The 26038-nt window shown below is 45.3% G+C and overlaps 1 protein-coding gene across 6 annotated transcripts in view; it reads right to left on the bottom strand.

The window, feature by feature from the left end:
• The window catches only part of TNNT1 (troponin T1, slow skeletal type), a 32569-nt gene extending 16180 nt beyond the window's left edge, over positions 1-16389 (bottom strand). The window contains exons 1-6 of one of the 6 annotated variants that reach the window (XM_082197118.1): positions 16253-16389; positions 9688-9738; positions 7509-7525; positions 6576-6599; positions 4605-4637; positions 1542-1563 (exon numbers count right to left, since the gene is read on the bottom strand). In XM_082197118.1, the coding sequence (XP_082053244.1) occupies positions 1542-1563; positions 4605-4637; positions 6576-6599; positions 7509-7525; positions 9688-9716 (125 nt within the window). In that variant the 5' untranslated portion in view covers positions 9717-9738; positions 16253-16389. Of the gene's footprint in view, positions 1-1541; positions 1564-4604; positions 4638-6575; positions 6600-7508; positions 7526-9687; positions 9739-16247 lie in introns of all 6 variants that reach the window. The other 5 variants (XM_082197120.1, XM_082197119.1, XM_082197121.1 and 2 more) reach the window with 5 other exon arrangements.
• Between the last annotated feature and the right edge of the window lie 9649 nt (positions 16390-26038).

Here is a 26038-nt window from a genome sequence, read left to right as displayed (position 1 = left end):
GGAAACATCTCGCGGCACACTAGTGTGCCACGGAACAGTGGTTGGGAAACACTGTTGTAGACAACTTAAAGCAAGAGTTGGATAACTAAGGTCGAAAGACCACCTTTCTCTTTGTGAGATAAAAGTTCTTAATTCCACGATTTGGTACTATAAGTATTTCGCTGGAGGATAAAATCTGATTTTAAGGAGCTGATGCGCAACCCCCCTGGATCCGGGAGCGATCCGTGAGAGAGCCTGTTGAGGAGATATAAAGACTTTGACAGCTGTCAAATGAGCTGTCAAAGTTAGAAAAATTGGCTTTTTGTTATCTCTGCTGGTTATTTTTGATACATTTGACTTTAAGTCGCTTGAAAATAAAGAAAAAATAAAAACAAAGTAACCAGACTGTTGGAGAAAGAACACTAAGTAACCAGAACCCCTCTAGAGGGGGTTCTGAGACATTACAATGGCGGCAGATGGAAAAATACAGGCTGAGCTGGATAGAATGTTCTTTCTTTTGGGAAAATTACAAGATCAGAGTGAAGCTCTGGCCACAGATGTTATGACCTTGAATTTTGAAGTAAATAATCTTGTTGATGGTGCCAAGGACTTGACTCAAGAAAACTTTGCAGCTGAACAAGAAGAGATATAGGCAGACTCAGAGGAGTGGGAAGGAGGAGCTGAAACGTTGCAGGTGAAAAAAGACAACCAGAGGCCTGAAAAAATGGATTACAAAGGAAACAAGACCTGGATGATGAAAATTTGGCTTGAATTTGAGAATGAAGATTGGAGAGATCTCCCCATGGGGAGATCGGAAGACCTATGGATTACAAATTTGATCAATGTGAAAGTTGGAGCTTTTGGGTCATTTGGGACATCTGGACTTAAAAGGAATAAGAAATATGATTTGGGCTCCACTTTTGAATACGGAGGTCTGGTTGGAAGAAACATAGACCCCATTGGGACAGAGCTTCTCCGAGATTTGATGCTTATTATAAAGGACTACCAACAAAACTGGCAGAGAGGGACTGAAAGAGATTTGAGGGCTTCGGACGTGAGGGATCCGGGATGAGAGTTGACGGATTGATGGATATTCTTTGGGGATCGAAACCGGGAAAGGGGGGGCGAGAGTTTTGGAGTCCAAAGGGTCTAAAATTATATGGTTTTTTTTTTGTTATTCTGTTTTGTAAATATTACAAAAATTGGGAAATTCGTGGAAGGGAAACTGGGCCGACCTTAGAAAAGTATGTAAAGGGTGTGTATTTTGGTTTAATGGAGCTTTACAAGCTAAATTTGGTTAATTAAGAAGAAGTAAGTAAAATATTAATAAGGCAAAAGTTGGAGATAAGAACTTGCTGAGTTAAAACCCTCTTGACTTTCAACCTGTCAGGCCACTTACAAAGACGCAGGAGACTCTGATGGGGGGGGGGAGGGAGGGAATGGCAGCAACTCTGCCTTTGTGTACACACCGCTCCTTCCACCCTCTAGTGAGAACGTCAGCAGCCAATGCTCCTGTGGTCAATGAACTTCTGTGGAAGAAGCACCTTATACCTGTTGCTTACCTGGGCCTGGGGCGTTCTTCCTCTGCGAGAAACAGAAAGCAAAGAATGGTCATTAATAGATGCAGAACAAATCGTCAACAGGCTGTTACAAAGACAGCCAGCTCAAAAAACTCTGGAGGGCAGGAGGAGGGTTGGTAGAGCTGAGAAAGGCTTCTGCATGAGACCCTGCAGAGATGCTGCCCGTCAACAAGTGTACACAGTACGGAGCTAGAGAGACCAATAGGCTGACTTGGTATAAGGGAGCTTCTTACATCCCTGTAGCTGTCAGCAAGGCACTGTCTCTGGGGCCCTCCCAGCTCCCAAGAATTAGATGCCCGCATTGAGAATTCTCTTGTGCTGCCTCCAGCTGTCTTGCGTTCCCCCCTCTGTAAAGTGAGAACAGCTCCCCTGCAGGGCTGGCGGGCTCTTGGCCAGGATTAGGAAATGGCTGACTTTGCTGCCCTCCGGAGCTAGCTGCGGAAGTGGGGTTTCAGCTACCATTGGTGAAGCACAAACCGTTGTGTTCTCACAGAGATATACTGTACTTTTCCATGTATAAGACAAGGTTTATTTTTAATTTAAAAATTGTGTAAAAAATCAGGGGCTGTCTTAAACACGGACAGTGCATGGGGGGGACGGATGTGGGATTGGTTGCTGCCACGAGCCGGAGATTGTCAGTGGCTAATGGGCGTGTTATTGGTGGCCGCAGCAAGGGCTGGTGTTGATTGGCTGTCGCTGCGGCAATTGGGCGGGTGATTGGTGGCTTCTGCCGGCGAGGGGACAGACGATAGGTGGATTTTGCAATGCGTGCGAGTGGCAGCGTAGGTCAGGCGGGTGAGCAATTTTTGCCGATCCCCCCTAAAAAAAGCTGAACAACTCTGGGCCACCCCCTGAAAAAAGCTCAAGAAGTCTGGAAAATCTCCCCCCATTTTCTTAATTTGGAGTCCCCCCAAAAAAAACACGGGGGCGTGTTATACACGGGAAAATACGGTATACCGGTATCTGACTGCAGGTCAATTTGAAAGGTATAGATTGTTGAACTGGAGGAAATGAAGAATGTAATACCGAAATTGTGTCGTGACGAAAGAGTTGATGCATGGCAGTGGGGTTACTGGGTCTCTCTGCCTATCGATCCATCTGCAACTCTGAGGATGACACTTGAAGTAGCTGGTGGACTATAGTCCACAGAGGCTCATGTCAACCTTCCCCATCTTGGTGCCCTCCGAACATTTTGCACTAGGACTCTCATCAGCCCCACCCAGCAAGAGACCGGTCTAAAACAGCCTCCTCAAATTATTCATGGTGTTTGGTGGGGGTAAAATGGAGGTGGGGTCAGTGGTTGTTGGGGATTTTTTGGGGGAGGGAGGAGTAAGGCGAAATTCTCCCACAGTTCTCAGAAAACTCTCTTCTGAGACATGTCCATCTCATTTAATTTTGAATGAAACTCTGCTGTTAGTTCATATGGTTGGTTGGGTGGAGGGAGCAAGGGGCTAAGAGAGTGGTCCATTGTTTTCTTCAAAGATATTAAAATGATATCAAACCATAATACAACTAGATTAGGGTTGCCGTACATGTGGACATACCCAGAATACTGCAGTCGGAATCAGGAAAATCTGGACATATATGCAACCCATGTTGGCATACACATCTGGCTAATAATAATAATAATAATAATAATAATTCTCAACAACTTTTGTGTCTGGATTTTCACTTTTTGAAATTTCAGGGCTGTTGGCAGGTGAGTCCAGACAGACACCAGACAGAAGACGGTTTTCATGATCATGGTCACAGGCATGTCCATAGGTACTGGAAAATATCTTTTGCCCACATCAGGGCTTAGATATGTTGCTTCCCTTATAGACATGATGGGGGTGCACATGTTCTCAACACAGATACATAGAGAAAACACATGACATGCATGTATCCAGAACATGTGTGGCACACGGACAACACCAGAGGCCTGTAGATATATCTCCACAAAATATATCAACAAGGCATATTCTGTTAGGAACCTGTGCACATCCTCCTGCTTTGAGGGGTGTGGATGGCTGGGGAGATAACTTCTTGGAAGTCAGAAATACCTCATGGGAGCTGCCGGAGGTGTGTGCGTATGTAAATAAAGTAAGCCGTTAAATTTAACTCAGAAAGGTGGTGCACTCGGCACCACACTCAAGCCAAGCCTACTATGCATCAGAATGAGGCAGAGCTTTTGGCCTAGTATTTCACGTGAGAAGGGCAAAAAGAAAACCCCCTCAAAGACTGAGGGCAGAAGGTTGGCTAGCCTTAATTTAGACATAGTGGCCAAGGTCTTTTCCATTCTCTTTTGTAAAACCTTGTGGCAACTTGTAAAAGCACCAGAGCTCTCCACGTTCTCCTGACAGTGTTTCCTGGACCAGAACACCCATGAGAATAATGTCCTCGGATATTCTTGGGTAAAAAAACCCCCATAGCTGCCTCTGTGGGTGTCATATGGCAGAGAGCAGTTCTCATTTATGAATGCTCCCCTACATTAACAACTCTTTACAAGTAAGACAGACAGACAGACTGACTCACTGACTGACTACCTACCTAGCTAACTAACTAACTAACTAACTAACTAACTAACTAACTAATTAACAGCTAGTGCAACTGGACCTCTTCAGGCCTGGTGTCTTAGCTGCATAATGGCAGATAAGTGTTTCTGTAGGGGAGCACTCAAAAGCAACCCTTCACCCAAATCAGGAATGAGGAATCTATGTTGTTGGACTGCAACATCCATCAGCCCCAGCCAGCAGAGTCAATAGCCAGGGATGATGGGGGTTGTACTCCAACATCATCAGGAGAGTCACAGGTTTCCTAGTCTCTAAGATATAGCTTCTTCTATCACCTCATCACGTGTAGAGCAGGGCATCAGAAACCATGTGTTTATGCTCTCTTTCCAGCCATTTGCCTGAGGTTGTGTGGCCTAGCTCTGCCCATCACCAGGCTGTGACATGCCAGATTTTGCTGGAGAGGAGGGGAAGTAACGTTTTGACTTGCCCCCTCCTGGTTATGTGTCCCCACCCCCACCCCAAAAAGGAAGAATGGAGCGAAGAAGAAAGATACCTTGTTCAGCAGCCTGCTCAGGTTCGTCAGCCACTGCAAACAACATATATTACAGGGGTCAGGAGGACGGGGAACACAGATGGAGCAAGGATGAGGTGGAGCAAGGAGAGAGAGGGAAGTTGTAGGGTAGAGACCCAATTAATGAGAGAAATGAAAAGGCAGATCAATCCATCTACAGCAGAGGTGAGGAAGCTCTAGTCTTCCAGACATTGTTGGACTCCAGTTCCCATCATCCTTGGCCATGCTGACTATGGCTGATAGGCTTTGAAGTCCATCAATTTCTGGCAGGCCAAAGGTTCCCAACCCCTGATCTACAGGTTGTGGATAAAAATGAGAGGGAAATGTCATTAAAATAAAAAAGAAATTCGCCAAGGGGGAAAGCGGAGATATGTAGCATAGCTGTCAACGTTTCCCATTTTTTAAGGGAAATTCCCTTATTCCGAATAGGATTCCTCACAAGAAAAGGGAAAAGTTGACAGCTGTGATATGTAGGCCACTTCTCTCCATTCAAACTGAGAGTAATATTGTTTGTTTGGCCTTAGCGATGTCCCCATGTAGCAAAATCTGAATGGCTACACAGTGCCACGGTCACATTTTGTACTTTATGTGATCCCTGATTGGTACTGTGATGCCATCATTCTTTCTCTGCTTCTTCCCCACAATGGATGCCTTCTAATAATAAAAAATGGCAAGAAGAAGAATAGGAGCCATTTCCCAAGAGGCCCAAAAATATTGAAAATAACCATTTACACTTCATGGCTCAGCTTCCATTTAGAATAATACATGATCCTCAGAACTTTCCAGGTGCACAGGGATTGGTACCAGAGGACAAAAATTTGAAGGGGAAAAATAATGCTTGGTTATAACTGGAAGGCAAAAGTAGCTGCCACCATCAAGCCTTGTTGCCTGGTTAAGCAAACGGGTTGAAAAGGAAAGAAAGAAGTTACGAGCATAAATAAAGGGACCAGCTTCAAGCATCTAGGAGGTGGAATGCAGATTGTAAAAAAGAAAAGAAAACAGCATTGGACCCAGTTATGAGACAGAGTTATTGCACATATGCCAGGGGCTTGGCAGAGGAGGAAGAATGGTGGAGACTGCCTGCCCATCCCGACCTTTCCAGGTAGAAGGAGGAAGAGGAAGACAGTCTAGATTTACAACAGGGGTTTGCGGGAGGTCACAGCTCAGAGGCAGATGAGGAGAAAAGTTGGGAAATAATGGCAGAGGAGGAGCAGGCAGAGCCAGAGCAGCAGCTGGCTGACACGTTGTCACTAGAAAGCATTCCAGACCCACCACCTCCCAGAACCCAGCAAGCCTTAAAAGTAGGAGAGCAAAGAGCTCAAAGACAGAGGGCACTTAGCGGCACCCATAGAGGAGGTGATGATGGTGACAAGTAAGGAAGTGGGAGAGAAGGGAGGGTGTAGATTCAATCGTGACTGTGCCATTATCCAAGAGGCTGAGTTCTATAGCCTCTCTCTGTAAAGCTTGAAATAAAAAAGGGCTGTAATAAACTTTCCTTGTCTTTATACTTTCCTGGGCAACCAGCCGGGAGCTGATGACAGCATCCTGACAACATGTGACGCTCAAAAAAGTGGCCTGTGAATTTCATAACAATAAAGAGAGGCTGAGTCATCCCAGGCTGAAAACCAGAAGGGAGAAAATTTGTGAATAACAGCAGGCAAACCTTTCAGGCATGGGGGGGGGGGGGAGAAACTGGACACCCTGTGTTTACACAGGCCCCCTTTCCCAATTGAAACAACCCCATTCTCCTCCCAGAGAAATGGAGCCCTGACCCCAACTTTTCTGAATCTTAGTCACTAAGATTTGGAGCCACCGTGGGAGTCAGGAGCATTCTTGGTTCTCCACTAAGTAACTCTGTGAGAGTGCCTTAGGCCTGAAACAAAACAAAACAAAACAAAAAAGGATGCTCAGCAGGAAGAGTAGGGAGGGAATAGACTTGTGGTATCACCTCACCTTCTTCTTCAGCTTGTTCCTCTTCTTCAAGAAAAAGAGAGAGAGAAAGAGGGGGGGGGGAGAGAGAGAGAGATACCAAAGAAAAAGAGAATGAGACAGAGGGAGGTTATCAGTTCGGCAAGGGTGGTGTCAACAGATATGGGATATTGGTTGCTGATTACCGCAAGTTAGGGGAATGCTTTGGGAACAAGGTCTGAGTGGGAGACTGGCCTGCCCTGTAAGACGTTCTGCTGGAGGAAAAAGTTCTTACAAACAAGTAAACACACACACACACACACACACACACACACACACACACACACGAGAGTTCAGGACTGGAAAGAATGAGGGTTTCACTTCTTGCTCTGTAAGAAAAAATATCAGTCTAAGGGCACTTCCAGACAACCTGTTTACCCAGCATTATCATAATTTGTTTGGAGGGAGATTAGATGAAGTTGACTGTTTCATTCATTCTGATCTTTTTTTTTTTTGTGGGAAGCTTAGATGACATTGCACCTCAGCTGGTGTGCGTTTCAATTTTGGTTGCTGGTCATGGCAGAGGCAGGCAGAGAGGAACCTGGAGGAGCTGAGATAAAACTTTGTCATTTGTTTATTTTTTTTTAAAAAGAATGAATCGTGAAAAGGGGGGGGGGAGAGATGCTACCCAGATGAATTATACCCTCCCCGTCCCCACCCACATAGCTGTGGAAGGCCAGGTGTGGCTTACAAGGGAAGAACAATGAATGGAGAGCATTAAGAGCCGCCTGCCTGGATGCACCCTAGGAATGCCATCAGGAAAGACAAACAAATCTGTTGATAAGCAGATGCCAGTATATAAAAAATATGTAGTGCCTTTTTAAAAAACACAAAAGCAAAACATCCACAGCCAGAAAAGATTGTGGAAAAGATCACAACTGATCATGAGTATTAATGGATGACTTAGGAATCTCTTACCTTCCTGCTGCTCCCTGGTGAGTGGGAAATGGGGTGGCAGGGAAAGAGAAGGAGAGAAAGCAATGGAGACATATATTAATGCGTCCTTGATGTTGAACTGTGGGCACATCTCAACACCATACAGTTAAATAGTCTTGAAACAATTTTGAAATGTACTTTTGGATGTTATTCAGACATCCAACGGTGTCCCGTTGTGCCACATGCTGGCCACATGACCTGGAAAACTGTCTGTGCACAAACACTGGCTCCCTCAGCCTAAAAGCGAGATGAGCACCACAACCCCATAGTCGCCTTTGACTGGACTTAACTGTCCAGGGGTCCTTTACCTTTACCTACCTTGTTTTGGAAAGTGTGAATTCACCAGGTTCGCCTTTAAATGAGAGCTGAATCAGATTTCTCCCCCATCCCTAGTGATTTGGGTATCAACGCATGGCTTTCACTCCATGGGCAGCCCAGCTGGGCACAAATGGGAAATGCCAACCCCTGTGTGTGGTGCTTGGGAGTGCCCAGAGGCACTTAGCAGGCAGCCATTGAAAGCAGAACTCTGGATTAGACTGGCCTTGGCATCATCCAATGAGACAAAATTTTTTTTTTTTGTTTTTATGTGCCAAGGAATAGCTGATCCATGTGGGTATCTTAGGTATGCATGCCCCATGCCTTCCCAAAGTGTCAGTTCTCGGGTTTCTTTTCACAGAAGGCATGGCAATTAAACTACTTCATGTTTACAGGCCACACCACGAGCTCCTTTGTGCAGCACTTTTGGTCTGTTAAATGTGGACATCCTCTCGCCTGCCCCTGAAGTCAAGCTGGATGTTGTGAGGTGTGATCAAGAGCTCTGCTGAAGTCTTCTGACACAGTTTGAAAATGTGTGTCCACTTCACCTTGTAATTGCATGTGAAGCTTCTTCTCTTACTCATGAAGAATTTCTTAATAGATCTTTAGGGCAAATGGGGCACGGCCCCACCAACCCCGGCCTGACCTCACCCAGCTTCTGCTTGCCTGCTTTCCTACCTACAATCAGTCCAGGGAGTGGCACTGCTGTCAACCTCCTCCTCCTCCTCCTCCTCCTCTGTTTCAGTGCTGCCTTGAAGAGCTCAGCAGGGAGGGAGATGGGGCAAAACTAGAATTGGTTGCTCTGCCTGTCATTCAGCCTGGATTCAGACATGGATAGCCCTGGGAAGTACAGCAATAGCAGGACTGCAGGAGGAGCAAAGCAGCTGTGATAATTGCTCCAGGAGCTCACAGGTTTGGTTGTTCAAACTAAGACATGGTGTCGCTTAGTGTGATCTCTGATCCTAAAATACACTTGGGGGGGGGGGTAAAGTCTAAAATACACATTTTGGTACTTTATTTGAGCCAAGAACTATATCACAGAACTTGGAGAACTGAAAAATCTGAAGGATAATTCTGTTCCAATCTGTGTATTAGTCCAGGATGTACAAATCATCTTGTTTCTCTTAACAATTATTATTATTATTATTATTATTATTATTATTATTATTATTATTATTATTATTATTTACTGAATTTATATACTGCCCTATACCTGGAGGTCTCAGGGTGGTTCACAGAACAAAACCAAAATATAAAACCACAAAATATATAATCAAAACAAAAACAACAGCAATCCAGTAACCCCCCCAAAAAAACCCCACATTTTAAAAGGGCATAGAATGCCAATCAAATCAACCATATGCCTGGTTAAAAAGGAACGTATTTGCCTGACGCCTAAAGGTGTATAATGAAGGTGCCAGGTGAACTTCCCTGGGGAGGGCATTCCACAAACAGGGAGCCACTGCAGAGAAGGCCCCTTCTCGTGTTGCCACCCTCCAGACCTCTTGGGGTTGAGGCACACAAAGGAGGGCCTCAGAAGATGATCTCAGGGTCTGGGTAGGTTCATATGGAAAGAGGCGGTCCTTGAGGTATTGCGGTCCTGGGCCATTAAAGGCTTTATAAATCAAAATCAGCCCTTTGAATTGGGTCTGGAAACTAACTGGTAGCCAGTGCAGTCAGACCAGTCTTCCTCCGGTGAGCAACCTGGCCGCTGAATTCTGCACTAGCTGAAGCTTCCAACCATGAATTAACAATGAAGTCCAAATGAAATTCTTACCCACCCCTAACCCCAACTTGTGTGCATTCTTAATTACACATGGGTAACCGCAGTCTGGATATTACTTACTCCTCGTACTCAGCTTCCTCATCAGACATGGTGGCGGTTATTGAGTTTTACCTGGAAGAGAAGAAAGAATCTCAAGGTTTGGCCAGGGCAGGGGGATGCATTGTGGAGTTAAATTTCAGAAACTCTTCAGCAATGACAGCAGGGGGACTTGTGAATAAAGAGCTAAATATGACTATCTTTGACTGCATCAGCTGGAGGTTCTGTCCCCCTTCTCAACACACTGGCTTGTCTTCAGGGGTACCCAATCAGGGCAAAAATTAAATAGGAGATGATGGCACAGAGCAAAGGTCATCGCTATTCATCCCAGCCCCTTCCCCGGCAGTTCTCCTGAGAGCCCATCCTAATTCCATCTGGAATCCCTTTCCCTTTTATGGTACAAACTGCAGGCAGGGGCAGTGGACAGACAAAGAAGGATTGTGATCAAACGCTGGAGCAGGCGGGGTATGTGGGGGCAAGGTTAGGGGCGAGAATAGTTCCAAGCCTTCCATCACTATCTATTTATAACCATTGTCATTGCACGGCTCAGTGTGGAAGGGAACAGAAGGTATTCCCCTTGTAGGAAGCAGTGGCTCCCATCAGGGATCCTGGTGGGGGTGGATTTAGGGCTGTGCAAGTGGGTTCTGAGCTGAGGGGTCACCATCTTAGAGCAAGGTGCTGGGTTTTGGGAAGGAGGCGTGAGGCCCTGATGTGATATCCTCCTCCCTCTTTCCCAAAGCCTATTTAGCACCTTTCCAGCTGCAAAGCATTGATGCGAGTACAGTGCTATAATCTCGCTTTCTAGCCAATGCTGAAACATTGCACCATCAGGAAGTGATCTAATGCATAGATATCACTGCCCACATCCATGCCTAAAGGTACGTAACTGTTTAACCCCAATGGCTTCACTCCAAAGTAAACCTGTTGGTCCGATAAGGGACTTTTGTGCCACATATTCAAAACCAAACAATTAAACCCTTGCGTTGCAAACAATTACCAGTAATATCAAAGGCAACACCATGACCAAGTACAACAATGTGATATCAATATACACTCTTTATATAAACTATACGGAACATTGAACAATATGAAATATGCATATGATTTGCAGAGAGTGCATATTTCATATATTTCATATTGTTCAATGTTCCATATAGATTATATAAAGAGTGTATATTGATATCGCATTGTTGTACTTGGTCATCGTGTTGCCTTTGATATTACTGACATATTCAAAACCAGGCTGGCCTGAGGTGTCTGAAGCTCAAGCAACTATGTAGTTCAGGGACGGGGGAATTTTGTGGCCCTACAGATGCTGCTGAACTGCTCTTCCCATTATCCCAGGCCACTGGCCATGCTAGCAGAGGCTGATGGGCACTGGAGGACAACAATATCTGGAAGGCCAGCAGCTCTCCATCCTTGGCCTAGTTCCAAACCTATAATGGTTGGTGAAGACTGCCATCCTTTGGTTGACTGGTAATGAGACTTCTAGACTTTGGATTCCCCCACGACTGTCATGGGAAACCAGCAAGTGAAACAGAAAACACCTTGTACAAAGAGGAGCCTCTTCTTGTTGGGTTTGTGTAGTGGATGCTAATTCCCCTGCTGTATGTTTAAGATCAGTAGTGCCTTGTCTGTATGCCTGGTTTTTGCCACACAAAATGAATGTGCCAATCACCCAGCAGAGGATTACAACCTCCCTGTAACATTCCAGTATTTGATGCTGTAAAATCAACAGACAGTGAGACCTGATGAACTTTGAAACACCGTCATCTGTGATTCTGTGCAGTGTTCTTGTTGGACTACAACTCCCATCATCCCTGAACGCTGGCCATGCTGGCTGCAGCTGTTGGAAGTTGGGGAGGTTGGGGAAGGCAATATAGCCTTGGATCACTCTTAAACCATCTGGATCAGGGGTAGGCAACCTAAGGCCTGGGAGCCGGATGCGGCCCAATCGCCTTCTCAATCCGGCTTGTGGACGGTCCAGGAATCAGCGTGTTTTTACATGAGTAGAATGTGTCCTTTTATTTAAAATGCATCTCTGGGTTATTTGTGGGGCATAGGAATTTGTTCATTTCCCCAAAAAATATAGTCCAGCCGCCACAAGGTCTGAGGTACGGTGGACTGGCTCACGGCTGAAAAAGGTTGCTGACCCCTGATCTGGATAATGACTAGAGCAGGGCATCTAAGACGTATAGATGCTGATTAGGTCTGCATTCACCTGGGCCTTCTAGGAAAGAGATGGCTGGGTCATGGCAGAGGCCACAAACTCACCAGTGTGCCTTTGGCTAGTGAAAAAGGCAGGTGCACAAACCAATCCTAAGCAGGTTTACTCAGAAGGAAGCCCCAATGGTCAGTGATGATGGGAACTGTAGCTGATCTGGAGGGTCGCAGGTCCCCCTGCCCTGCTTACTAGAATATGAACTCACCAGTGAGGTATATTTGCAGTTAGCTTCAGACAAAAGAAAATCCTTTTGGGGGGTGTACAGCAGATAATTTATTTATATAATTCACAAGATGCAGGAATAGTAATTAGTTCAGGTGTCTTAAAAAGAAAAAAAAAAGAGGATTGGGCAAAATTCATGATTCATCCCAAATGGAAGCTCCATGTAAAGAGGCAGTGTCAGCCTGTACAGCAGATAGCTGGGCACAAATGGGAAATGCCAACCCCTGTGTGTGGTGCTTGGGAGTGCCCAGAGGCACTTAGCAGGCAGCCATTGAAAGCAGAACCCTGGATTAGACTGGCCTTGGCATCATCCAATGATACAAAAATTTTTTTGTGTGTTTTTATGTGCCAAGGCATAGCTGGTCCATGTGGGTATCTTAGGTATGCATGCCCCATGCCTTCCCAAAGTGTCAGTTCTCGGGTTTCTTTTCACAGAAGGCATGGCAATTAAACTACTTCATGTTTACAGGCTACACCACGAGCTCCTTTGTGCAAACTGTCTCAAATCACCACCTCTCAACCTCAAGTTCCCTTACTTGTAAAATGTATGTCAACAGTGACATATTTCACAGGATTGTTGTGAGAGCAAACACATGTAAGGTTGGAAAAGCTATTTACTACTTCTGAGGGGGAAGGTGGGTGACAGACAACCTGAACCCAAGACATTTTGGCACCTGAGGGAGAAAAATCCACATGGTGCTTTGAATCGTGTGTGTGTGAGTGTTGAATTAATTTTATATGACCAACAAAACAAAAATACAACATTTAAAAATACAAAAGCACAAGTATTTAGAAATTAGTGGCCCTTCAAAAGTACCTCACATATCCCCCCCCCCGAGACAGCTACATGGCAGGGCAGGCCCCAATATGAGTGTCAACAGGAGATGGTGCTGAGAGGATTACTTAAGATCGGTTGGTGATCAATTTGGAATGCAAACAAGTTGCTTTTCTAGTTGGTTGGTTGGTTTATAGCATGGCATTTTATTCTGCCCCATCTACAAGGAGCTCTGTTTGGCACAGCAACTTAAGAAGAGTCTCATTGTATCAGGCCAGTGACCCAACTAATCCAACATCCTCTTCTTACAGTGGCCAATGTGCCAAAACATCTTGGCCAGCACTGGATACCAAGCACTTGACTCAGTGGCTACTGATTCATGATGGCTATTGGGAAACTGCCCCACCAAATTCACTCTGCCCTCAGCTAGTCCTCACCTGGCAGCTCTGCCTCTCATTGGCTCTGACGCCACCTGCTGTTGGCCTCCTTACCTTTTGCCCCACTAGTCCCAATGGGCACCAGCTGCCACTGCCTTGACCTGTTGGGTCTTGTTTTCTGCTCTCCCTGAGGTGGCAAAATGTCTTGGGCCAGTCCCGTGATAAACCTACAGGGTTTGGGCTTGCGCAGATGGGCATTCTGGGGCACAATTTCCCTGCCCTTCCTGTGCCCGCTGTGGCTTTGTTTGACACAGTTGAGGTGATGGCAGTGGGAGCGTTTGTCCTGAGCAGCTGTTGTGAAAGGTCACAGATATTTTGGAAGTCTCCTTCCATTGTTTCTCAGTGTCCCATTTGAGTCCCTTCCTACTATATCTTTAAATAACCTTGACCAGCTTGGGCTGGGATCGCTGTATCCTGCCAACCCAAAGCCACCACTTTCCCTCACCTTCCCTCACAGGATTCACTGCTGTGCCAAGCAAGTTCATCTACCTAATGGAAAGCTTCAAGAACAAACAAGCCGGAAAAAAACCCTTTACGGTCATGCCACCTTTTTAAAAGCCCTGATATGGATTTTAATGATATCTTTCTTTCCGCATCCGGGAAGCAAATCCGACTTACCATATGCTTGCTGCGCAAAAGTATATGAATTGTTTTATAATTTGTTTGCTTACATCTCTAAAGGCAAACATATCGAACTACACCTCTGGCAAGCTTCCCTGTGTGCAAAAGACACAAGATAACTGAACCAGACACTAAGCCTCTGACTAGACTGGAGCTGCCAAAATGCAGCGGTTAGAGGACATCCAGCTCAACCCCATAGATAACAGTTTGGAGAAGCTTTTCATGTTTAATAGGTTATTGTATTTTAATATTCTGTTGGAAGCTGCCCAGAATGGCTGAGGAAACCCAGCCAGATGGGCGGGGTATAAATAATATATTATTATTATTATTATTAATAATATATGCATAAATTGGAACAGTAAAGAGGAGGAAAGGCAATCTGCTGCAAAATGTTGCGGTGTATCTTCACCTCCTTATCACAGTCCTCCTGTTCAGGGTTTCAGCCAGCAAACTCTGCTTTCCTTTAGGATACTATGAGCCAAGGGGTATCCAACATGGTGCCGTCCAGATATTGTTAGACTCCAGTTTCCTTCACCCCAGCCAACATGGCCAGAGTCAGGGTCAGGCATGCTGGGAGCTGTAGGTCAACAACACCTGGGGGCACCATGTTGGCTAACCCTGCTGTAAGCTGCAAGGAGCTCAAATTGGGCACTCCACTCGTTCCCCGACTGAACAAGGCGTCAAACTAAAACAGGGATTTCAGAATTCAAGACTTGTAAGTGATGAAATCAGGAATGGGAGAAATGTTTGCCCAGGGCTCCCCCAGATGACATATTTGCTGAGCACTCATCCTGATTTGTTTGCATGAAGATGATACTACAATGAGCACTCACTCTCCGTTCATCCTGATCTGCTTGTAGCGTGTTTACATTTCAACTTCTCCTAGTTTCTCATTTTTCTACTCTTAAATTCTGTTATCCACATTACCACAGCATTTTGTGATTTTTGCGTGATGAAAAATTCGCCAGCATTTTAGTGTGAATTTCTCCTAATATTCACATTTGTATGCAATTTTGCCCAATTATATACATTTTTCGCAAAGCAGTTTCCCCTAATGGAATGTGTCTTTCTTTGTTATTTTCACTTATAAGCATTTTTATACCCTGGTATTTACATTTTCGTACGTGTTACGTGGCTGGAGAACTGCATTGCAAAATTTGGAGGAGGGCGAATTTCATGATGTGGCTATGTTTTGATTCATGCATTGTTTTTGAAAATGAAAATCAGGTAGCTTCACCTTTAAATGAACATATAACCCAATATCTCCCCCATCCCAAACCATTACTCATTCCTACAACCTATACTTTTCAGTGTATTTCCCATCACTTTTCTAACCAGAAAAGTCTTACTCTTTTTTTAATTGCACAAACCTAAAGTTCTGCTTGAATCTCTCCCACTGAATAATAGCAGAATATTAGCAAACATGTTGCCTTTTCCCATTGATGCAGTTCCATGCGCTCTGCTATCCTTCCATGAAATGGGCTGGTTGCTTGCTGGCTTGAGGAAGAAGGTTCAATTGTTTGTGGCTGAAAGTATTTGAGGCTGAGCTTACGAACCCAATAACCGCTTAGGCTGCATTTAATTACACAGAAGAGGTTTGTGAGGGGGGGGGGGTCATGCTTTGCCCAGAAACCACTTTCTGTGAACCAGAAACCCTGCCTCCTACTCCTAGTGGCAGGTGGACTTTGTGGTTATGGAGTGCTGTGAAAAAGGCACTCTGCACATGTTCAGTGGTGTTCTAATCTTTTATGATTGGTTGGACCTTCCCGCTGGTAGCAGGTCCCACGGGCAAAGGACTGGGAAATGATTCCCAATGAGCTTTGAGGGAAAGAGCTAGATTATCGGGAAAAAGAGGGACATAGTTTGGAAAGAAACAGATTAAGATATGAATTGTAAGGAGCAGGGCCTTGGGGCCATTTCCTCAGTGGAAGACCACATGTTTTGGATGGGAAAGGTTCTGGGTTCAGTCCCTGGCATTCTGTATTTGGAAGGAATCTCGGCTAGCAGGGCCTTTTCTACTGGAGAACCTGGAGCGCCAATACCAGTCAGAGTAGACTAGATGGTTGATATGCGCCATCTGGTCAGCTTCTTACGTTCCTTTAGATGTGCGCATGAGTCTTCCAAGCACAGAGTTGCTACTGAACAACCTCACCAACAATCACATTTGTTAGTTTCTCACAAAGGAGTCGGATAAGAACACAGACCATCTCAGCAGCCCTTATACATATCAAGCACCAAACCTAGCAAACATGGCTGGCTAAACACACACACACACACACACACACACACACACACACACACTGACCTCACCTGGAGATGGGCAGTCCAGAGATCTCTCTTCCCCTCCACAGGCACTGGCTACTGCAGGAGCCGAAGCGTGTGTGCGTGAGGCCTTATAATGAGGTAACCAGACACCCCACCCCACCTCTCACATTTGGAGGATGCAGTTTGCCGAGAGGAAAACGACACCGGCGTGTGAGTTCATCTCTGCATTCCTGGGGCAGAACGTTCACTGTCACAAATGAGCAGAGGAATCTTGTGTGAGCAGCATTTTCCTTCGTTGCAACCCTTTTCAGACGTTCATGTGGGGGCAAAAGTAACGTGCGTGCGAAACAGGACTTCACCAAAGCAGAACATCACTCTGCCACTGAACGTTATGCTTTTCATGGGACACCCATAAGGAGCACCCACATGTTCTTGGAAGGTCCCTCTGTTCTAAGGACCACGAAGAAGTTGGAGGCAGATCATGTCACTACGATGCTAGTTAACTCTCTCACCCCAACATGAAAACATGAAAAGGGCAAGTCAAGCTGTGATGGATGGACAGTTATGCTTTCTCTCCGTTTCTCATCTTTCAGATATTAAGTTCAAAGGCTCTGTTTCCACAACATTTTATGAATTCTATTTTAAACGTCCGCACAGAAATGTGTATGCATTTGTGTGTGTGCTTCTCCTGACATTCTGCATACACTTTTGCCTAATACGCACAATTTTTGAAAAGCAATGTTCCTCAGGGCAACTTTTTTTTGGTACACTGTTTTTCAGTTTTCAGGCAGAGAACTAACCAAATGAGAGCCAGTTTGGTGTAGTGCAGGGGTCAGCAAACTTTTTCAGCAGGGGGCCGGTCTGCTGTCCCTCAGACCTTGTGGGGGGCCGGACTATATTTTGTAAAGAAAGAAAAAGAACAAATTCCTGTGCCCCACAAATAACTCAGAGATGCATTTTCAATAAAAGCACACAGTCTACTCATGTAAAAACACGCTGATTCCTGGACCGTCCGTGGGCTGGATTTACAAGGCGATTAGGCCGGATCCGCCCCCAGGCCTTAGTTTGCCTACCCATTGTGTAGTGGCTTAGAGTGTTGGACCAGGACCTGGGAGTTTCTGAACTCAAATCCTCACTTGGCCATGAAGCTCACCAAATGACCTTGGGCCAGTTGTTACCTCTCAGCCTAACCTACCTCACAGGGCTGAGATCCAGAGGATCTCCTGGTGAGCTGGGAGGTTCTGGGCACAGCTGGGCTACCCCAGCATAATTCCCCATCCTCAGTTCAGCCAGAAATATGCTAGAGTATCTCTCCCAACCTGCTGGCTGAACCCATCCCAGTTGTACTTAAGCTAGCGTAAGCCCTGAAAGGGGACATTTGGTGGGGGCATTTGTGTGTCATTTTCTCTAAAGTAATGCATTTCTGTATATTATTTTCACTAATGCATACATTTTTATGTGCACTTCACCCTAGGCCATCCATTTTTGCACACAGTACTTTGCTGGAGAACTCCATTGCAAAATTCGGAGAAGCACAAATTTGGGAGGATGGCTGTGCTTTGGTTGATGTATTGTTTTGGAAATGATATGAATCATGAGTGTTTGTCTTTAGATGCAAATTGGATTGGATTGCTCACTCCTCCCTCACGGTACTACTGCTGACATTATGTACTTTTCAGTGCCAGCGGTTGACATAGCTCTCTGTTTGGGCCTTTTCAATGGATGGATCCCAGGAGGCCAACTGTGAATCAATGGACTTCCTATCTGTGATGTTACTAAGACTGTTTTAATGTTTATTTGCTATTTTGATGTTTCACTCTTAGCTTCCTGCGATTTTATTATTGTTATTTATTTCAAATTATTTATTGCCTTCTCTTCATTGTTCACACCATCACAGAGTGAGGGAGAACATTAAAACAAAACAAAATGAAGCAAAACAATATTTCATTTAAATGCAACCTTAAAAAGACCAGACACTCACCATATACTGTTGCTGTCTGTTATGCTGTATGGTTTGACAGTGACTACCTCTTCCCAGGGAATTCTGGGGATTGTAACCCTGGGAGGGAAATAGGGCGTCTCTTAACAGTTACCAGCACCCTAAACAAACTAAGGTAAAGGTAAAGGGACCCCTGATCATTAGGTACAGTCACAGACAACTCTGGGGTTGCAGTGTTCATCTCGCTTTATTGGCCAAGAGAGCCGGTGTACAACTTCCGGGTCATGTGGCCAGTATGACTAAGCCACTTCTGGCAAACCAGAGCAGCGCACGGAAACACTGTTTACCTTCCTGATGGAGTGGTAGCTATCTATCTATCTACTTGCACTTTGATGTGCTTTCGAACTGCTAGGTTGGCAGGAGCAGGGACCGAGCGACGGGAGCTCACCCCGTTGTGGGGATTCGAACCGCTGACCTTCTGATCAGCAAGCCCTAGGCTCTGTGGTTTAATCCACAGCGCCACCCGCACCCCCTAAACAAACTACAGCTCCCATAACTCTTGGGAGAAAGCCATGAGTATTTAAAGTGGCCAACTTTTTTAGCCAGTTTGTGCAGCTGTGACTTTAGCAGCAGTGTGGTATGCAAACTTTAACTGGGGATTCTGTTTATTGCTATGCTTTGAAAAGCTTCCCCTGTGTCCTTCAGTGCTCAAGCAGATTTTTTTGTCCTGGCACTCGGGAAAACTCATGTTTTACCACTGAATTGGAGGGAATGATAATCCATGGAAAATCTGGTTGCCATTTGCTCCAATTCGGTGGTAAAACATGGGTTTTCCTGGGGAAAGTACTGGGACAAAAAGAAAAACAAACAGACACAGACCAGAAAGCCCAGACCTGTGTTTAGAAATGGGGAGCAAAGGTTAAGTGCAGATGAGCCCTAAATTGGGTAGTCTTCTGGATACTTGGCAACCTTAAAGTAAAATCATTTAAAAACAAAACAAACGCACAAGAGGTTTTTACATGGATCTTTTGGAATTCATTCTAGATAAATAAGCCCATTTACTTGTTTCTGTCTGACTGTCATTCAGATAATCCCTCCAACACTTTGCAGATGAAAAGAGGCTCAGTCTTGTGTACTTTCCATACCTCTGTAAGCCAACCAACACTTCCGCTGTTACAAAGTCCTGAGAGTTCATGAACAGGGTTGCCAGCTGTTAAACCAGACTGTGTGCTTTATAGCTGCGGCTTGAGCACATTCCTGGAAAGTAGCTGAACATTTTCATATAAAGATTGAATATTTATTAAAGGCACAGCTATTGTTGCCAGTTGGTAAACTTGGCAACCTGATTCCTTCCAGTAGCACCTTAAAGACCAACTAAGTTAGTTCTTGGTATGAGCTTTCGTGTGCATGCACACTTCTACGGGACAGGGCTCGTATACCTTTAATAGTTATGTGGAAAAGAGAATATTAGCAAAGGTAGCTTTTCACGCAAGCCACACCTGCAGATTTTCCTCTTTCTACACCGTGTGAGTTTTCTGGAAAAAGAGGTGCTGGAACTCACAATGAACACCTCCCTTGTTCTCTTATAATAGCAATGATGCCCACCTGAGAGGTTCTGAAACTGAGTTCTGGTGAGTTCCAGCTGGGAAGAAAAGCCCTGGTATTGGGTTGCTGTCTTATTTTTATTATGTATTTTGTGGTTTTATATCTTGATTTTATTCTGTGAACTGCCCTGAGACCCCCCGGGTATAGGGCATTATATAAATTCTAACAACAACAACAAACAACAACAACAACACAACTGTTAAAGGTGCAAGAGTTCTGCCCTCTTTCGCATCCGGCTACACACAGATTCACTAGCAGAGGTAAAGGTAAAGGGATAAAGGGACCCCTGACCATTAGGTCCAGTCGTGACCGACTCTGGGGTTGCGGCGCTCATCTCGCTTTATTGGCCGAGGAAGCCGGCGTACAGCTTCCAGGTCATGTGGCCAGCAGGACTAAGCCGCTTCTGGTGAACCAGAGCAACGCACAGAAATGCCGATTACCTTCCCGCCACAGTGGTACCTATTTATCTACTTGCACTTTGACGTGCTTTCGAACTGCTAGGTGGGCAGGAGCTGGGACCGAGCAACGGGAGCTCACTCCGTCACGGGGATTCAAACCGCCGACCTTCTGATCGGCAAGTCCTAGGCTCTGTGGTTTAACCCACAGCACCACCCATGTTACTAGCAGAAGGAACCACAAAATACGGACTGTCTCTGGTTAATAGCTGGAGAGCACATCAGTGTGTAGAAGCAGGGAGCTGGCCGGTGCTATATGAATGTCTGAGGAACAATCTCATATGATCTGACATCGGTGTGGGTGGGAGAGTGGGTGGGTTGGGGGGAAGAGAAACGCTGCCCTCTCCCTAACCCTCCATATAAGGTCCCTGCCCCTGCTGGTGGGGCCTTTAGCTATGGATACCGGCAAAACAAGCTTGCCCATTGCAGTGTCCTTGTGTGACAATGCCCTGCTGCGTACCAAGAGAGCTTTCTATTTGGAGGCCCTTAGAAGAATGAGAGGAGCTGGCAGCATCATCCAAGCAGAGAATAGAAACAGCCAAGTGCGGACCCCGTTCCCCACCCCTCCATTGTTCCCAGGCTGGAATGTCGTGTGTAACAAGAGCCCTCCCAGCTGTTAGGAGGAAGATAAACTTAGCCTGGGGGTTTGAGATGGAAAGGCAAAAGGCAGTATGGGTATGTAATCTCGCTGGGTGGGGGGCAGGCTGCTGGTGAGGACTGATTCAACAGGAGCAGGGACCGAGCAACGGGAGCTCACCCCATCATGGGGATTCGAACCACCGACCTTCTGATCAGCAAGCCCTAGGCTCTGTGGTTTAACCCACAGCGCCACCCGCTTCCCTCATGAATAATATAGCCAGTGGTATTTTTCTAGAAAAAGAGGTGCCGTGACTCACCATGAACACCTCCCTTGTTCTCTTACCATAGCAATAGCGCCCACCTGAGAGGTGCCAAAACTGAGTTCTGGTGAGTTCCAGCTGGGGAAAAACACACCCTGAATATAACATGTTGTTTGGCCTTGATTCATCCCAAAGATAAGCCTTTGCCAACACAATGAGTTTTTGGACTACAACTCCCATCAGACCCAGCAAGTAATGTTGGATTGTAGTGTATTGCCAAGAACAAGGGATCCATGAACTGTGGGATATGGGAGCGAAGCAAGAGCACCATTTCAGACAAATTTGGGAGGAAATCTTGGATGCTATCCAGTGGTTCTCAAAAACCTTGAAATAGATCACACGCCTTTAATAAACAAAACCCTCCTCCAAACAGCTTGTTCCTGCAAGCTTATTGCTGCCACTGGATGTAACAAGCGACACTGTTCCCGAGCAGTCATTTTAAAAGCAAATAGTTTAATGAGTTTCTGACTTCCATAAAGGTATGGGACAGTCAACATCAACCTGGAGTCAACCAGATGTTTTGGACTGAAACTCCCTTCAGCCCTGGCTAATGCATTGTAGTCCAAAACATCTGGCAAACTCTAGATTGGTATAGGAGATATATGCAACTGTACCCCTCTGGTTACTACCCTTGCAGATGCAGAGTGCTTGTGTGCTGATTATTATACCCATGTGGGGAGGAAGTGAACAGAAAACATGCCTTTGAACCATCAGACATTCCTGTGAAGGCCACCTTTGCTTTCTGAGACTTTTCCTTTCCGAAGAGGAAAGGAGCCTGGAACCTCAGCTCCTTATTTAGACAGGCACAGTTCCAGGTAATTTAGAGTGGCTTACATATGTTTGGAAAGCACAGGTGATAACCCCACGTTTGTGCGTTCATAACCTCCTTTCCATTCTTTCCTTCCAAGTCAGAACATGAGTCACTTGGTCAATGTGATTGCTTTATCTTTTACTTTTGTAGCTGTCTTGCTTTGCAGTGTGGAAAGGAAATGTGTGCTGTGGTAAACTGCAGATTAGTTAGCACTGATAGAAGGGGCAAGAGTGAATCAAGACGTGCACATGTTTGTCACTTCAAGTGGCAAGCTGGCAGCCCTTTTATATAAATCTTTGTTATTAGCAAACCAATTGGATATACAGGTACTGAGGGAGGATTGGAATACAGTGGTAGCTCTGGTTACGAACGCTTCTGGTTATGAACGCTTCTGGTTACGAATGCTTCAGGTTACGAGCTCTGCTAAACCGGAAGTAGTTCTCCTGGTTGCAAACTTTGCCTCTGGATGCAAACGGAAATTGCATGCCAGAGGTGCGCGTGCAGCTGGAGGTCCCATTAGTGAAAGTGTGTCTCAGGATAAGAACGGTTTCAGCTTAAGAATGGACCTCTGGAACGAATTAAGTTCGTAACCAGAGGTACCACTGTAAAGAATTAGAGATCTCAATTTTGACCACACAGTGGGAAACTGTTTTAACTGAAGTAACGAGGGTGTCTCTGGACCTTAAATTAAGGCCCACACAACCAAAAATAATATTTAGAATATAATGGATCCCATTATGTTTGTATAAAAAAGGGCTATCTAAGGTATCTAACTGTTGGGAATGCAATAGGGATAATGCTTCTCTAAAACATGTTCTTCGATTGTCCTTTATTGAAAGATTTTTGGCAGAAAGTAACTGAAACTATCAACAGAACTGTAGGGAACAACCTTACATTTACAGAGCAAAATAGCCTCTTGAATTATATGCCCAGCACATGGAACCTTACAAAAGGACAATACGAGTGGACTCTCCATGCCCTTACCACAGCAAAAAGACTGATACTGATGAATTGGAAAAATAAAAATGCGGCTCCCTTCTATGATTGGATTGAAGACTTATACAAACTTGCAACATATGAACAACTTGCATATAAACGCAGACTTGGCATGGACAAATTCAATTAGATTTGGAATCCATTCTTACAAATACGGTAATAGGTTAAGATCTGGTGAAATATAATAACTACCTTGTAAAGTATACAGTTTTGGGTTTCCCCCCTCCCCCTTTATTTTTCCTTCTACCTGGGTTCTGTTTCTCTTTTTCTTTCTCTCTGTCTTGTTTACGTCTTACCATGTTTAGTGCACATATAATTCTGTACTTTTTGAACTTTCAATAAAGATTTTTTTTAAAAAAGCTGGCAGTCCTTTTCAGAGGTCTTTAAAGTGCATGTGATCATGTGGAGGATAGAGTGAGGGCAAAAGATAGAGCGAAGGCCATATGTTGATGGGGGCGGCGATGGGGGAGGGGGTCTGCTGAATAGGACACTTTTGAGTGTTGTTTCATTCACACAATGGACCCCTGTAGGCAGTTGTGGAGGAAGCCGATCAGGTGCCCGGGGTGGCCCGCATGCCCTGCACCCGGGGGCAGGGCCAGCCACCCACGGGGGCACCGCGGGGCCTCCAAGGAGTCTGCCTGCCTCCTCCCACTTAGCCACCCTATAGCTGAGGGGGAGGTAACGGGTGGACTGTTTAGGGCAGTGTGGAGCCTGCGGGCACTCAAGCCACCGTGTCACTCCCAGGAGAGATGCGTGGCTCAGGTGTGCTGCAGGCCCCACAGTGAGTGCCGCCCACCATTTTGTCACCCCCTCCAGTGGGGACACCTGGGGCAGACCGCACCTACTGCACCCCCCTTGCTACTCCTCTTTCTGTAGGGCACTGTGGCCACAAACTCTGAGCCTAGCTGCCCACCTGGCTTCTCTCTCTAGCTGTTCCTGCCCTCTTTCCTCTCAATCATTCATGGTTGGTTGGCATCCGTCTGTCTCAGGAGACAATGGAGGAGTGTGCCTTTGCGGGTGAGGTCAAGCTGTTGGGTGGTTGTAGTGCCAGTTGTGCCTATAGAGACCAGCGTGGGAGAGACATGTTTTGTTGCAGCTGGGGCAGATGAAGGTGTCCAGTTGCGTTGTTGCAAATGCACCATGATATTTCTTCTCTCAGCACTCCTCCCAGTGGTCTTTTCTCCTTGTCACTGCTATGGATACTCGTTAAGTACCATGATTAGCATGGCCAATGAAGTTGCTCTATGCCATGGAACAAATGGGTTCTCACCTAACTGCAAGGTATGAGCTGAGCTGGAAGAATGAAGGAAGTTGGAGACACAGAGACATGTTTGCTCTGTACTGGCTCCAAAGCTGTGATTTATGAAGAAGCAAGATCCTTTGGGGTGTTCATGTTGGAGAAAATTTAAAGGGGTTTTTAGACTGGAGGTATCCCTCACAGAAACCCAAAAGAAAAGGATTTAGGTTCCAAATGAAAAGCTAGGTCTTTACTGAGATACAAATGGACATGGGAACAACCTCAAATATAAGAAAGAGGCTGCAAAAAAACCACATCCCAGGCAAGGTTTCTTATACACTTCCAGATTACACATGTGATTTCTATTCATCAGTCAAAGGATCACAGCAATCTTCTCATATCAGTCACAACCCATTGTCATCATTCTGAATCAATCAAAATAATTTAGCTCTTCGCCTCAGCCCTCATGATAATATCATGTGATTCTATACAATCATTTTTCAGTGTCTTCCTTTATTAAGACTTACTAATTTTTCTATTTATTGAATGCCTTCCAAGATCCTGTTTCCTTTATCTACAAAAAAATAATTAAGATTAAGCACAATTGTCATGCCTAGCTGATTCTCTTTTTATAAATACAGCCATCATCATAGAATCTATCCGCTTATTGCTTTCAGTGTTCTGGAATGAACTTCCACTACAAACAATACAGCAAAACAATTTGTTCCAGGTAAAAGCCCTTTTCAATTTAGCCAGGCCATGGGCTAATAAAATAATAATAATAAAGTTCTATGGAATTATTTTCTCCATCATTAATGCTGTAAGCCCCTACATATTAAGCTGAGGTTTTCTATAAGGTAAAAGGTAAAGGACCCCTGGATGGTTAAGTCCAGTCAAAGGCAACTATGGTGTTGTGGTGCTCATCTTGTTTCAGGCCGAGGGAGCCGGCATTTGTCCACAGACAGCTTTCCGGGTCATGTGGCCAGCATGACTAAACTGCTTCTGGCACAATGGGACACTGTGATGGAGTGCATGGAAACATTGTTTACTTACACTGGCGTGCTTTCAAATTGCTAGGTTGGCAGAAGCTGGGACAGAGCAACAAGAACTCACCCCGTCGTGTGGATTCGAACCATCGACCTTCTGATCAGCAAGCCCAAGAGGCTCAGTGGTTTAGACCATAGTGCCACCCACACATTTATACATGTGTAAATAAAACCATATATCTTAAAGACACCACAGTCTCCACCAACCTTCATTCCAAGGAAACTGAACCCTGGGTAAATGCTGGAACCAGTGGAATCATTCATCGATCAGAGATTGGAATGGCATGTAACAACAATATGTAACATAAGTGAACATAAAACTATCACAATTAAAAACAAAGATTAAACCCCCCCAAAAATTAAAACAACTGTAGGTGACTACATTACATGTCTGGGTAGGTTTACCAATGCTATATACTGCTGCATTCTACTTCTGAAATCCTGAGCCACATAGAGAGATTGCATACCCTCTAATATTTCTCTGATGAAAACAGGGATGTCCTAAGGAAAGGTGGCTCATTCCGGGATCAAATTAGAAACCAGGATGGCTTCTGTAAATCTGGGACTGTCCCTGGAAAATAGAGACACTCGGAGGGTCTGAGATTTGCAAGCTAAGTGTATTTTAAATTCTTTATGTATTGAACCCTGAGCTTGGCTCTTTGTGGTCCATTTCGAGGGGTGACATGTCCCATTTTGCTGCCCCACCCTGCCGTTGCCTCACCACCCAGCCCACTGGCTCCACCACCGGCAGAGAAGTAGCACCACCAGCAGCATCAATTTCCCGTGAGATTGCTCTGGAAACCAGTGCTGATGGCGGGGGTCCTTCTCCACCAGCAGCGGAGG

Source organism: Podarcis vaucheri, assembly GCF_965113315.1.
Source record: "Podarcis vaucheri genome assembly, chromosome: 13".
NCBI lineage: Eukaryota > Metazoa > Chordata > Lepidosauria > Squamata > Lacertidae > Podarcis > Podarcis vaucheri.
This window is presented reverse-complemented; position numbering and strand designations above follow the sequence as displayed.